General features: G+C 38.5%; 1 protein-coding gene across 1 annotated transcript; it reads right to left on the bottom strand.

Annotated features, from left to right (window-relative positions):
* Window positions 1-823: 823 nt before the first annotated feature.
* On the bottom strand, window positions 824-14,469 carry LOC115692043 (phospholipase SGR2). The gene is made up of 21 exons (XM_056306999.1): window positions 13,986-14,469; window positions 12,630-12,730; window positions 12,024-12,206; window positions 11,419-11,574; window positions 11,069-11,140; window positions 10,809-10,961; window positions 9,751-9,801; window positions 7,805-7,975; window positions 7,322-7,471; window positions 6,398-6,463; window positions 5,759-6,310; window positions 5,594-5,672; window positions 5,383-5,459; window positions 4,949-5,021; window positions 4,408-4,510; window positions 3,682-3,775; window positions 3,514-3,576; window positions 2,807-2,855; window positions 2,615-2,718; window positions 1,862-1,908; window positions 824-1,600 (listed from the first exon to the last, which is right to left on the bottom strand). Exons 1-21 carry the CDS (start codon window positions 14,206-14,208, stop codon window positions 1,363-1,365), a joined length of 2,805 nt encoding a protein of 934 aa, XP_056162974.1. The 5' UTR covers window positions 14,209-14,469; the 3' UTR covers window positions 824-1,362.
* Between the last annotated feature and the right edge of the window lie 1,419 nt (window positions 14,470-15,888).

Genomic DNA, 15,888 nt, shown 5'->3' with positions numbered 1-15,888 from the left:
ATCATTACTGCTTCTAATCAAGTAATTTCTCGGGTAGCTCTTATTTATTCAGACAATTATAGAAAGAAATGAGCACTCATTGCCAAAATCAGGGTGTAATGTACATTCATGACTCGTACTATATATAGGATCGAATTTAGGTGTTTCTAAATTGAAATGTTTAGGACTGAATTGGTATCCGTATACTAAGTTTAGCACTTTTCGATAATTCCCGTCGAATACATACACATATAAGAAAATAATCATGTATCTTTTGTCGGTAACTTCAAAGAATTTGTCTCCTTTTTCTTATATATCCTCGATTGATGGATAAAATAAGCGTTGAGGCGAGAAGCAACTGGTCTTTTTCCTCCGTTGCTCCTCCGATTATGGAGACTCATACTTTTGTAGGGTAGTGATGAGAGAGACCCACCCCTCAATGATTAAATATTTCAAAAGTGAGCACGATTGGGTTACTCTCTTTTCTTGTATGGTTATAGATCACCGCTAATGTGTTTCGTCCGATCCTTAACTTTACGGCATGAAATTTGTCAATTGTAAGCACGAGACGAGATTATTCAACCAATCTGCGCACTAATATATAGAAACATGCATCATTTTTGTCCATGTTCTTTTCTTAAAGTTTGAAATACCTTTTGGGTTCCAGAATTTTGCACCAAAAATCGGGGAGACAAAGTGTGCCAAGAATCCACTACTTTCGTGGCACGATACGACAAGGACATTATGACAAGTTTGAAAATGGAAGGGAACACTTCCATTTCCTTCTGCTGTCTCGGAAACTTTTCCACCCGATTTCCCCGACATACAGCCCAAGAGATTGGACTTGACGAAAATGACAGGAATTGTTCTTTAAAAATAGAGAAAGTTTACAGGAGAAATTTCTGAGGCAGCAGGAGCAAAGATAAGCTCCTTCCATTTACACATTCTTCTATTGATTTGTACACATGGAAACAGGGAACTTCTTTGGTACGTTAGTTTTACATTTCAACGTGTATGTATATATCATATAAGCGACCGTCCTAATTATTTTGCACAAAGAAACTGTATCCAACACAAACGATCAATTTTCCTGCAGCAGTCTGAACCTGCTTCTTCGTTTTTATGTACTGGGTGGGCACTGAAAGCGAAAGATACCAAGCAAAATGCGATAAAGCAACAAGCTATGCCGTGTACAGTTGAGGGCCAACGCCATACCGTTGATAACGGAAAGTCCCTGCAGCTCGTCATGGCACGTATGGCTGATGGCCCGAGGGTCCGTTGTTGCTAGTTTGCGCAAATGCCACTTTGGCACTGTCAGAAATTGCTCCATCCAGAAGGTATATCTGCATTTGCTGGGGTTCCGTAAGGCATGTGCACGATTGTTCAAGGTTTCGTGACTTTTTTAGCTTTCTTAGAGAAGCTTCTGACTAAGATTTTGTCCGAAAATGTTAAGGGAAGCTCTTCTTCAGCAATCTCTCTACCTTCGCACCAACCTGCATCACCAGCCCCATTTTTTGCACCAGATACTTCAGGGTCTCGAGAGAAATATGGTTCGTCGGGTATTTCTCGATACAAGTGTTTCAATATAAATAGGGCAGTGTCATGATCCCTCCAATAATTTCTGCATCATCCAAATGAAAAGATAAATGCAACATTGGGTAAGTCATTGGGTAATGAGTACATCTTTTCATGCTTGCAAACATAAAAAGGCAGAACGCCGATATCGCGAAGCAACATATGCACGAAACAACTTTTGGCAGTTTGCACATTACTTATGAAGAGAATCAAACAAAACTCAAGACCATGAAGAATGCACAAAAAAATCGAAGTGCTTAGAAGACCCAAAGTACTGAGAACTTGGATATTATGTCTTAATACTTACGTATGTGAACCCAGGGCTGATATATAAGGATGCTGAAATGTTTTATCCTGCAACCCAAGTAAAATAACTAGCATTAGCAAATCACAAACTATAAAACATGAGTAGAATGAGTACTTAACAACAATCCAGCCACAACAGTTTATATCCAAGACCGAAAATGTTATGACAAAACTTGTATCTCATATGAAGAGGACTCTAATCTCAAAGACCAGAAGACACTGCATATTTTGAAACATCAAAAATGTAAAGATACAACCAAAAGCTTTCAGGACCAACACATTCGGGGAGATTACAATTGGAATGGGAACTAAAACATATAATTGACTCAACAGGAAGATGACGTCTTAAGCTTGTCTATTTTCACCAGGAATACAATGAATGCCCAGTTTACAAGATCTAAGGACAACCTACAGGAGATTTCTTGGCTGCACCATTTCACAACTTATTTGAAATGGGATACACTACTTTCTGATCACAAATTCTCATCCTCACATCTCATTATTTTCACATCAGTCTTTGGGCAATGATTACCACTGAGAGTAACATAAGGAGAAATTTCACCACACATGCAAAATGTAAAGAATCTTCAAACAAAACAAGATGTCAACAGGTTTTGAGCAGCAAAGAGCAACAGTTTAAAGTAAGACAACATCTCGCTGTGAAGGCAACTTGAGGTCAACATGTATTCGTAGAACATCATTCATCTTACACAAAAGAACACATATAAACACTTAAATAAGTAAGACAACACACTTGAAGCACGTGATCTATCCTTCCTTCTTCTCTTCTAGTTAGTTGCTCCATCATAAGCGAACCATATGATCTCTCTTGTTTCTCCTGGGCATCTTCTGCTGCTTCTGCAGATTTACAAGAGACAGTTTCCCATCACTTCACTTAATCATGTATGTGCATTCATGGGTATACCATTTCTTTGGTGTACAGTACCTTCAAGGCAGTCTCTGTTTTTTGATTGGCATACCGTGAGAACCTTGACCTGATAGACCATTACAGCACTAAAATTTAGAGTTCAGTTCTTCATGAAATAACATTAAATAAATAACAACTCCATCATTGCTGATTCAAGTTGGCAAGTCTAGGTAAAAATTTAAGCCATTTTCAAATCAGAGAGAGAGAGAATTTTGTTTTTTTTTTTCTTGGGGGTGGAGGGGGAGGGGTGTTGGTTGGTTTCGTATACCATAAGCAGATAATTCCATGTAACATCACAATTCAATTCTCGTCCAACGGCCCCTCTTGCAAAGCATAACCCAATGTAGTCACCAGAAATCCTATTAATTAAGTAAAATGGGCACGACTGGTTGTCCATAATGCATCTCTCACATATTTTACTGCACAGTGAACCTACGATCTCTCTCTTTCGAAATACTTTTCACTCACGGCACTTGAAATAGAGTACCAGAGACTACATCGTGTTTCTTTTTTCTTTTCCCTTTTTCATTGCTGGAAAATACAATTTCATCTTTCAGAATGGATCAAAAATATCTTCCCCAATGTTAACTACAGAAAATGCTGACCTCTAGGGCCAATGGTTGATAGATGTTACCTAATCAAACAATAAAAGAATTTTCATCCACAATGAGTGTGTGTGTGTGTGCGCGCGAGAGAGAGAGAGAGGGAGGTCTGACAGAACCCACCCTCACAAAGTTTAGGTTATCCATTATTGCCTGAGAACGCGCAGCTAAATCTTCAGTAAATTCCTACAGTAGGAAAAGATATAATCAGTAACTGCTTAAACATGATAAGGTATAAATGGAAATTTCCAGGTTAAAGTCAATATCAACATGATCGATAGTTTATCCAACCTGGAATCCAATATGCAGCCTCTTTCCACCTCTGTGGTATGGAACAATCACAGGACGTTTGTCGGCGTATTCCTTACAGACCAATGGTTCCACTCTGCATCAGAAATGTGAGTGCTTGCTAAATGAGGAACTCTAACGCTAGGAAACCTTATAGACCAGACTTTAAAGAATGAAAGGACCCCAGTTTGAAATGAATGAATGAAGGAATATGTGAAGTGTGTTGACAACAAGGAGGGAATCAATCGAACAAGCCTCCATTTTCTAATCCTTAATATGAACAATGCCAGACTGCATTATTCATTATATACGTACCCATTTATTTATATGAATATATATATGAAAGGACCCAGTTTGAAATTAATGAATGACATGTGTTGACAACAAGGGCAAAAAGAATCCAACTAGAGTTCATTTTCTAATTCTTGTATGAGAATGCAAGACTGCATTATCTCATTATACTATACAATGCAAGGCTGTACTATTTCATTATATTAGTGGAAGCTTGTTGGATCTACATACACACACACATTTATATACAGCACGTCTTGCACACAACACCAACCAGACGCCTTTGTTTGCCCAAGCTTGGCGAATCACTGTTAGTTGGGCTTGGAAATGGATCACATACATCCAAAGAGTCAAAAAAGAAATTTCAAAACGATATGTCTGAAAGGGGAGAATGAGTTTTCTGAATATCTCTCAGCCGACGTAGGCACTGGAACAAACCTGTATGCTACTGGATCAAAAGGGTGAAAAATGTTGAACATTTGACGACACGCAGGCATCTCTTCAGTTATGTTTTCTTCACACCAATAGTCTTTCCCTTTCCCTAAAAACAACAAAAGTGGGAAGCAAATGATCTCATTACATACAAGAGACCTGATGGACAACCAAAAGTCTATACAACTAACAGCTCAATTATTAAAGAGCATGAGAGCTTTGATATACTCCGGCTGTGATGACAGCCAAGTTGGATTGCTATTAATGATGCTATTCAATCCTTGTCCCTAACAGATTTAGACACTTCCTCATATATACCAACAGGAGATTTTAGACTGAAATGATACAGAGAGCATAAGCATCCTAAAAACAAGTCAGAATTCTGTTGACATAAATCATGAGCAACGTATCTATAATTTTTACGTGCAGGATGGTAATATCTGGTGCCTGTCCTTTGTGTAATTGGTAATCCATCTACTTCATATATCACAAATTTGAAACCTTGCAGAAAAAAGGAATAAATATAAATGAGGGTCAAGGCCATTACCAATTCCTAGCCGAATATTGCGAAGAGCAAGAAAGAGACCAAGGGGCGATCCAACCGCAAAGAATGTATCAACCTAACGTAAGAAAAAGAACATTGGTCATGGACCCAATCAAAAAAATTAGCTATATGCAGAATACCTTTCATCTTCGGATATACATTGAAAGGAACGAAATAAAGTGAACCATGCCAAATACATTTTGTTCAAACTCCAACGAGAAAGAGAAGCATGAAAACTACTTATGCTCTACAGAATATGAAAAGGCTAAGTCTCCAGAACACTACCTAGTGATACGAGTGCAATAATTAAACTTTCGCTAGTATTGAGGACTCATTAACATTAAATTCTTCCCATTTCCTACAGAAACCTCCCACATCAAAGTCAAAATAACCTGATCAATTGCAATTGACAAGAGTATCTTTTTCATATTCCCTACCTTGAACCCAAGCTTTGTATACTTGATATAAGGGGTATAACTCCTAGAAGCTTCATCATTTTGCCCAAGAGAATAATCTGCAGATATAGATTGCATTGTGTTATGCCTCTAATTTCCTGAAGGAGTGATGCAATAGAAGTCAAAGCCAATCTAGAAATTCCTCTTAATGAAAAGAGGTGCATGACATGAACAGTTCTCAAGCAATAATTACCTTGTGGCAATACTTCATCCGCTTTCTTTCCAAAAGATTGCAATTCCAATTCAGCAATTTTTGCTTTCAGAGAATCAATCTGAACGAACAGTCAGATACGGAGTTTCAAGACAATGAGATAGGTAGCTTATGGAAAAAAATACATTATTCAGTTTAAACTCCCACCTCCTCTTTTAGAAACTCTATTACACTTTCCTTGTTCTCAGCATCTTCATATGCCCTATGATTCAACCTTTCTTCGCTGCCTTCTTTTGATCCACAGTTTTTATTTGTTGCTTCATCTAAGCTGTCTCTATCTTGGGAAAGCATGTTAGTGGATTCATCAAGGGATTGATGAATATCATCCTCATTCTTTGGTTGGTTGGATGCAGAAGCCCATGGAGAAAGCTCGTCAGAATCTGGTTTTGCAGGAGCAGCAGAACAGGAACTCTGAGTACATTCTTCGTCATGCACTGATGGAGAAGGCTCTGTGCTCTCCTCATCCTTGCTAGTGGGAAACAGCTTCTCGGAGGATTTATCCATTGATGAAACAGTCCTATGTTCCATGTCTGTCAATGATTTGCTTTTAAGATCTTGGTGGTTACCAGACAAAGATTTTTCATTCTCATTTTGTTCCTTATACACCACGTTCATTGGAAATGGAGATGATAGGTTTTCTTGTTGGCAAAGTATGTCGTATGAAAGGACACTTCCCAAAGAATGCCCGTATATAGAAACCTAATCAGGAACTCTTTCAGAATTAGAACATCTGACTGAATCAGCCACAAGTAACAGAAGGCTAATCACAAGGCAGAGGTCTAATACCTTTCCACTGTAACCAGGATTCCTTTTCAAAAACTTCAGATACAATCGATTCAACTGATTGGAGACCTGGAAAGAAGTGATTACTCATCACCTTGCACAGAATAGCACAATTCACATATTTTAGAAATTGCAAATAGGACAACAGCAACCGGTGTTGTTCATCTCCTTAAGTGAACCGGCAAGACCAATAAAAATAGTAGCGTACTACTTTGAGTCCCCTGGTAGGGCTCTTGAGATCATAGGCTTCTCCGGGTATTGAAATGCTTAAGGCAGGCTAAGGGTACAAATGCTGTTTACTTCAAAGACATGGTTGTTCAAGGTGGGTCTTTACCTATTAACATCACAAGACTTCTCATATCCAATCTGGGTTTATGGTGTTACAAACTCCACCATTTAAAGCACCAACATCCTCGTGAGTATTAACCCATGTTGCCTAGGGATATCCCAGATGTAATATGTGATTTGCTCATTCCTGCCCCTCCGCTCTCCTAGAAGCCTACTATGAGCCACACCTTGTTCGAGCCCCTTTCCAATACAGCCCTTGTCAAGTCGGATTAAGGGCCTAGCCTGTCTTCGAATCACAAGCCTACTAGAAGGTGTGTTGCTTTGATACCGTCTCTAAGGATAAGACCTGGTCCACGAGTCAAGCTGGTGACCACTTAGGGTTGGTTCTTACAAATGAATTACGTCACATTAAAAAGCTATATCACTTGTGGTGTTCAATCATCAAAATGAAGATATACTGCACACCCAGTACTTTAATCAAAGGCTTCTCTTAAATGTGGTCTTAAGAGAATTTACCTTAAAAAGCTATATCACGGCATTATCCGACACAAACTACTTCCATTAACAGTAAAAATATAAATTTGTATGCACGAGCAGTGTTTATGCAACATAATTTCTCCAAGAGAGAGAGAGAGATACCGAATCTATGATATCCTGACAATAAATAGGGCTCATATAGTATAACACATCGTGAACAGTAGCACTCAGGGTGACACGTAAACCACGAACACCATCCAGGGTAATCTTGTCAACTGCAGCTTCACCACTGAGCTTCAAGCCCTTTCTCCACTGAAACCAAACAGAGCAATATATGTAGAAAATGCATCAAGTACAGTGCGAATTGAGATTGATCGCTCACTCAAATTAGAAAAGAGAATATGTGACAACTGACAGAACACAAGATATTAGATGGATATATGCAATAGTTTCGTCTGTGGTGTCTCACAATATCCGAGAACTCTCAGATTTTCCAATTGATAATGTGATACTCTTTCTAAGCATCACTTACTAAACAAATAAAAGTTCAAGTGGTTGATATGCAAAAGGACTTCATTAATGATAACTAATCTAGAATCTCCAAAAGACCATGTATATAAAAGTATAAGAGAGCTTATTGTCTACCTGGCAGGGGATGAAAAGAACCCTTTGGGTACCCTGTTGGTGAGGAGTCAAGTGTTCTTCAGCAAGACTTGCTGTGACATGCCGAAAGTTGCCAACATCATCGACCAAATTAGATTTTTCCAGCCTTTGCCCGATACCGTGAACCATAAAAACTAAGTGCCCAACAGGAACCTAAAATCAAGGACGTATTTTTATATTATCAGCAATCTAACAAACTAATTGCATAGAGGAGAGATTAAACAGCATTGTAAAGGAATCTTTTTTTCTGATGATAGGTCAATAAACAAGAAGATGTGCATACTGAACTCACAGATGGTTTTCATGTTACGTAAATGCAATTAACCATCTAATAGATTGTTTGTACTTAAGATTATCTCAAATCCATCAGTATAAAAAATATATAAATAGTTGCCCATAATCTTTCTAGAAATATGAAACCACTGCCTCAAATCTAAAAGCCTAAATTGTTAAATAAAGGCATAATCTAATAGTTTACACGCTTCTACACATTCTTTAAGCTTGAATTGCTTATAAATAGGGAAAGAAACTTCGGACTTGAAGATACTCAAACATAGGACTTACTGGCAGGGTATAATGTACAAATATTTCAGATCACTACCAACTTTTCTTAAAACTTAAACTGTTAAATAAAGATGTGGTGTATTACTAAGTGCATGATAAATTCTTCCTGCTGGACATCCTTTTTTTCCCTCCCCAATCTTTGGTGTGTATTGGTTATATGACTCTGAATGCAAATATTTACGTTTTGAAACTATGAGTTATGATCAAATTTATTGACCACATGTTATAGTCAATTATGAAAGATCAATCAGATCCAAACACCGAAAGTACTGCTAACATCAAAAAATTTTAGATCACAGAATCCTGACAGACACAAATTGTTAAGAAAATTAGTTCTGCCTCATCCAAAGAAAGATTTTCGAAAACAATAGCCGATGCCAGAATGAATAATTCTCGAGAAAAGATAAAAATGAACTAAGTATATCTTTATGTTGACAACAAAGACAGGGAAACAATTTTTAGGGGGCGAAGCATTAATGAGCTTCAACTACATCGTTATCTGATGCTGCTAAATTTTCAAATCCTCCCTTTTTGTTTCAAGTGAAATCTGAAGATAGTGCTGGAAAAATTTATAGTTTTGGTCGTGGCTCATGCTTTCCCAGTTATCTATATATCAAAAACAGTGTCATATTAACTATCAAGATATGATTACCATTTTCCATGTTTCCAAATAAGATCATTAGAGTTCTAATCCTACCAAAAGTCCACTTCCACCTTACAATAAATAAATTAAAGCAGTACACTGAGCACAGATAGAAAGTGATAATCTCAAAATCTTCAAACGAAACTAAATATTGTGAGCTTCCCCAGAAGAAATAGTATGCAAGTTCTGGAAAATAATTTCACACTGAAGAAGTTCCCTATCCTAGAAGCTTCCACATTTAAAGGAACTCATCCAAGATGTAGAGCATTAGCTTAGTTGAAACGAAAACTGTGCCAATATTTCAGTGTTTAACTGGGTTAAGTCATGTTTAATATATATTATAACCTGACAAAGTCCTAGACTTTCGTTCTCAGCCTCTAATCTCAATATCCCCTTGTTGATCTCCTGTTTGCTACACATTGTTTACATACTCTCTCTGCAACTTCTATAAAAAACAACAATCAAGGAAACTGAGATTGGATATTTACAGTTAAGTTCTTTCTAACAAGTCATCACTAATGTCGGCCAAAATAAAACAAGGTATCACTAATTACAGATACGGGAGTGTTGCTATGGGACTGGTTATATCCAACCCTACTTAGTCGCCGGAGTTCTGTTTTCCACCAGATTATTTTATTGAAAAATATTCGATGCCGTATCTAATAGCCAACATCTTTAAATGCATTTTTTAATGCAAAGCAATAGGTGGATGCTGCAGTACCTGTGAACAGTAATCATCCATTTGCTCCTCCTTCTGCTGACGCAGTTCATTCTGCAGCAAACAAAACTCTCACTTAAAGCATCAAAGATTTCATATATTCAACATAACTAAAATAGATGGGAACCCCAAAAAAAAAAAAATCTACTCCAGCACTGGCCCAAGACAAACAAATCGACCAACTTAGCCAATTCAGTGATGATTTTCACATGATTTTGCCCATACATTTCATGACATGTTCTGTGATCCAAAAATGAGTTTATAAGTGTCCATCATTTTATATGCCAAAACTGTTTATAAATTTCATTTTAAGTCGATTTTTAGTACTTCAAAATGTAATTGAAAAGTTTCCCAATATTCCAAAGCTCGATACCACATTTAGAGCAAGTTGCCCGAGTGAAACAAACTTCCAGTTCAAAACCAAAATCTCGAACTATCACAAAATCTCTCTGACCCATCTTAACCATTCATATGACAGAAAAGGTTACAAACAAAAGGGGAAAAGAAGAGGATTCTGGCAGCTCCTGACTCCTCTCCACATGCAAGAGCAAAAGCCTCTAATGGTTGAGAACATACTGAGTAAGACGAATTCCAACAAAACTTCTTTTAAAAGTGTCAAGATGCTCAAGTTAACCAGGCGAAGCCCAGGCAATGACAATGCTTGCAGCTACTTATATCCATTTAGTTGGAGACAAATAATTTGTACCTGTGACTTTTCAAAGGAATGGTAGGTTGATTTTAGAATAAAAGAAATTAATAAGAAGATCAAAGTTCACATGAAGACACCATTTGGATTAGCAGGTACTGCATAACCAGATAAATGGCCTGAAATTCATACAAGTCTCCTCAACCAGATGCAATCATGACGGAACTTCTCCTCTCATCATTCCGTGTCCAGCACGAAAGAAATTTAAAGTTCCAAAATATTTAGCTGATGGTCTGAGAAGACCAGCAGCAAATATCATCATTCTTTTTTCGCCAGGACAGTACTTGACAACAATCCATCAGTTAAAATCGTAATCTCAGTCCTAAGGTATTAACAGCATGCAAAAATAATTCACCTGTGTCGGTTTTGGTGACTGAGATGCAGAAAAGCCACGCCTCAGTTTTATCCCATTCCCAGAAAAACCAATAGCACCAGAAAAACCAGAGGAATCAACATTTAGCCAAGCCTCCCAAGTGTCATCTTCTCCAGTGAAAAGAGCATGCAATCCCTACATATACAGTGGCAGAATGACTGAAAGAGTAAAAAACATCCAATGTGGATCTTCAAATATAGTGTATTCATACTAGGTTAGTTCTAACGAAAAGTGTTTCGTACAGGGGTAGAGCCTTGCACATCAACTCGAGCCGCAAATAATCCAGATGGTTGAAACGTTCTCCTGTGCCACACCTAGAGAAACCAATCACAAATTTGACTGACATAACAATAAACCTATAACAAAAGAAAAACTGTCGTTCTTTTGCCTAAAAGTATGTACAGAACTTTTCCCATCTTATTGTTGCTAACCGTTATAGAAACTTCTTGTAAAAGTTACTTATAAGCCTGAACATCATAAAATTTAAGTAATAAGACATCATTTTATCTTTTGTTTTTTTTGGTAAGGGACATCATTTTATCTTTTATCAATGCAAAAAGTCAAGAATGCAAAAGAAACAGCACTCGTATACCTGGCATCGGTATGCAAACTCTAACTGCTCTGCGACGTCTTCACGGAGAGGAAGCCAATCAAGCCCTCCCTTTCGAGCAAACCAATGCCCTCGTAAGACACGTCGGTTTTCACCATCCCAATAAACAGGAAAACAATGTCTTCTCACCAAGTCTACCTATCACAATGTGTCACAGAAATTCCACATCATGTCAACACACATGCAAAGAAATTCAATTTTGCTGTCATGGAGGAATAAGCTGGCGTGATAAATCCAGAGATTTCTTCATAGAGATGGAAAATGCGAAAGCGATACAATGCAATAAAGAAGATTTCTTGCATGAGTAGTGGTCGTGAGGGTCTCATGCAACATGCTCTTGAGGAAATGCTTCATTTTCAAATCTTTTTTCCAACCATCATGGGCAATACAATAAATCTCTTTAAACTTTACCACAAAGTAAGTAGTTTTTGCCCCTTGTATTTATGATACAGAGAGGAGAGCAACAAACTTAGTTTCAAGTGCTAATTGCTTGGTCATTTAAAAGTTCAGAAGACCTTTCTCACAATAACAAGGAGGAGATGGTTCAAAGTGATAAAAGCCCGAAAAGACTTGAAAGCAAGACACACCTCATAAAGTCCTCCTTTGACTGGAACACCAACTCTCTCTTCCTCGACTTCATATAGCTGAGTTGACAGATCGGTGGATGTTCTTGACTGTGGATCCTCACTACTTGAGATTAGCCTTGCTCTTGGACCATCACTACACTCTGCATACTCTTTCCACCAACAGGATAGCAATTCGTCCTCTCTCTGTGATTCAGAAATCGAATAAAAACAGAACCCTCAGTACCCAAACTGAGAAAGAATTTCTCGCATGAAGCACATGAGCTAAACTTCAGGCAATCGAAATGATGACAAGAAGTCGAACAAGTTATATAGTAATCAGCAGAAGAATCCACCATCACAAGGACAGATTTAAGGAGTCTGTTATGGAAAAAGAAGGCACCCATATGGTTGGAGAAAACAATAAGACCCACCCTGCATCTTAATGCGGTTAATTTTATACTTAACAGACTGTCTTTGAGAAAAATACTTTTGGATACCAATTTGACAAAAATACGTGATGTAATTGAAAGATGGCAAAGTAGGAAAATGTATTCTATTGCCAACTGGATTAGCTAAGAAAGAATAAAAATATCCTGAGGAATTATACCAGGGGTCACAAGAAATTACCTGTAAAAATGAGGCTTCTATTGCCAGAGAATCTCTCATACCAAATCGAAGATATTCACTCTTTCCCACTATCTCAGTGCGAGGAACAGAGGCAGCTAACTCTGCAATAAAAAACAAAAGAAAGTACACAAAGTTAAGCAATAGGCTGACCGACGTCAGAACTAAGAAGCATAGAAACACTGATTGATGCCATCTGAAACATCAACAACATGAGATCAGACTAGACTAAACATTAAGTGGATGTGGCCCAAAAATGTAAAATACATCCACTCTGCCACAAAAGGGACCAGACAGAATTTGAATTGTGTTGTTTGTGCAAGTTTATTTTTCCGACGGTTCTTATGTAATTAAATCCTCTCAGAAACCCAAGTTTTACAATCAAGTCCATCTATAATGTCCCTGATACACCGACATGGCAACTTCAATTTTTAAAGAAAAGAATATCAAGATAGATTGCTAAAAGTCTGATATCTATTAGCAAAATCAAAAATAAAAATAAAAGCAAGAGGGAAAATAACAATGAATAATCTAACCTACTCTTACAAATTGAAGCAATACACTAATATATATAAGTGGGTGATGCACCCAAAGTGATTGCACCAGATTGCATGACCAAAAGAGCATCACCTGTTAATTTCTTTGCATCTAGTACTCTTATACTGTCATTCAGAGCACGCGTATTTGGCGTATTCCACTATTTATTATACATGTTTTGTCCTCAACAATGATTATTCTTCTTATTGTCACGACCCATTACTTCTTTGCATTTAGTATTCCTATTCCAGCATTGAGTGCACGTGTTCAATTTATTCCACAATTTGACACAAGTATACTATAAATTCACTGATAATACTTATACTTATATTGGTAAGTTACGAAGAAAGGGAAATGCATAAAAAAAAATCAAGCAAACACCACGTAAAGTCAAAATTACTTGTTGAAATTTTGTTAGTTTTAATACGGTTTTACTCTCCGGTTCCACTGTGTACAAAGAAAATCAAGCAAGTAAGCATGTCATACCAAACGATTACTTCGAATGAATCGTTCTTGTTAGAATAATTAAATATTAAATCACGTCTTCGTCTAACAGCTTAAGCTTTTAGAACAATTGACTGTGGTCTCATAGTTCTTATGCCTAAAAACGCTCCCCATGATTTCCGAAGCTTCAATGACACAAAAGAGTGCCCATTCATTTCCACTTTGTAACTTATAATCAGTTTGTTCAAGCTTCAGCTTACTCAAATAGCTTCCTAGACTAACATCAACTAACTCTCACAAAGCATCTCATGGAAGAAACAAAATGAACCAAACCAATGCACGAAAGCAGAGAACGAGAAGGGACAGAAAGAACCGCACCATTCACGGCCAAAGGGACCTTGTAGAAATACCACCGGACATCGCTGCCGTCCGAGGGACTCCGAGTCCGAGCCAAGTACTTCCGCCGCCCCTCGCAATGCTCGATCACATCCTCCAACCTCGCGATGTTCGAAGGCGTGTTCTTCAGCAAATCGGGCGTGGCCTCCTCGATCCCGGACCCGTCCCCCTCCCCTCCGGGCTTCGCCTCGGAGCCGCCGGCCATCGGAAGCAGGGCCCCACCCGCCGAGACCGCCCGATTTCCACTCGAATCCGCCCCCGAGACCGCGACCCGCAACCGGCGTATCACATCAGCACGCACCCCAAATCCCTCAATCGATCGAGCAAGTCCCCGGACGAACCCAAACGGCTCCCCGAAATCTCAATCTGGCCGCAGGCGCAGGCAGGGCCCCGAGCGGCACGAATCGGCGGGTTCACGTTCCGCGAATGGGGAGAAGAGGGAGTTGACCCCACGCAAGCAATCGCTTGCGCCCGCGCTCCGCACGAATAGCAACAAGGAGCGGAGGTTCCGTGAGGGCGACGCACCGTGCTTCCTTCACGGAAGCGAGATGCTTCGACCAATGCAAGAACTTGGAGAGAGAGAGAGAAAGAAGAGAGAGAGAGAGAGAGAGAATGAAGAAGAAGGAGAAGGAGGCCTCCGGAGGAGGACAGGTTGGAGTTGAACGTTCGGTGGGAGCAGCAAAACCAGAAGAGGAACAACCCAGCAACCCAAAAATGGCGGTTGCAATCAATTTTTTGTATTTATATATATGCTCTTTTCCCCCATTTTCTTTTTTTCTTTTTCTTTTTTTGGGCTTTTTTTTTATTCCCTGTTTTTTTTTCTCTCTTCTCAATTGTTGAGAAATTGAAAAATAGCAGAGATGTCCTTTACAGTTTAAACGATGGGTGGCCTGGAAAATAATATTGATAGTAGTGAGCATCATGAGCTCGCGTAATTGAACCACGAATTAAGGTTTTGTAGAGGATTCAAAATATCTTGTTAATTATGGATATTTACATGTCTGGAAAATGAGATTTTACACCGGGCGAGCGACGTTGAAAGAGCTCGAACTATTTACAAGGAGAGAACCCACTTATGTGCAGCGTGAATCGATGCCTGTGTTGGGAGGGAAGAGAAAGAGTTCTAACTACACAACCGAGTTTGGGAGGAAGAGAAAAGACGGATGAAAAGAATTAGGAAGGATTTGGGGAGACACAAAAGAGACTGGTACTTTTTATTAGGAGACGTTGGGAGGGAAGAGAAAGAGTTCTAAATACACAACCGAGTTTTGGAAGGAAGGAAAAGGACGGATGGAAAGAATTAGGAGGGATTTGGGAGACACAAAAGAGATTGGTCCAAATCGGATCATACATTTTAGTAAATTCATTATTCGATCCCTTCAAACCCTCTCATCTTTTCTCTCGTAATTATCTTAATCCCTTCTCTTATGCAATATCAGATAATTCCTTCTCTTATGCAACAACGCATGCACAAATTGATATTCAATTAAAATAATCGTTTATATCGCTTAAAATAATTAATCAATACAAAACACTTTTTATTATTTCATTAATATTTTCGTGGGCAACGAAAACATTTTTTATTCGTCCATTTTTGCGAGCGATACAAGAAATCATTTTTTATGAAAATACAATCCAATTCATTCGTTTTCCGCAAAATAAACGACAACTAATACAACAAAAGGTTTCATTTTCCTATATTGTTTCCTAGACAAAGCATATTCTCTTCTAATTGGCTTTTTGGCGGTCATTGACATGTCCGAAACAAATTGACAACCTACGAGTTCTCCGTCCTCGACCGCTAGGTCGTTTTGTAACTCCCGATCAATACGACGTGCCGCATCTACAAGCGGCAGTGTGCGATGTAGTACCAGAGAGAGCCAAG

The sequence above is a fragment of the Syzygium oleosum genome, unplaced genomic scaffold, assembly GCF_021117445.2.
Source record: "Syzygium oleosum isolate NSW1041296 unplaced genomic scaffold, Sole_v2.1 Sole_v2.02, whole genome shotgun sequence".
Lineage (NCBI taxonomy): Eukaryota > Viridiplantae > Streptophyta > Magnoliopsida > Myrtales > Myrtaceae > Syzygium > Syzygium oleosum.
Note: the sequence above shows the minus strand (reverse complement) of the source record. Positions and strands in the feature narration are given on the sequence as shown.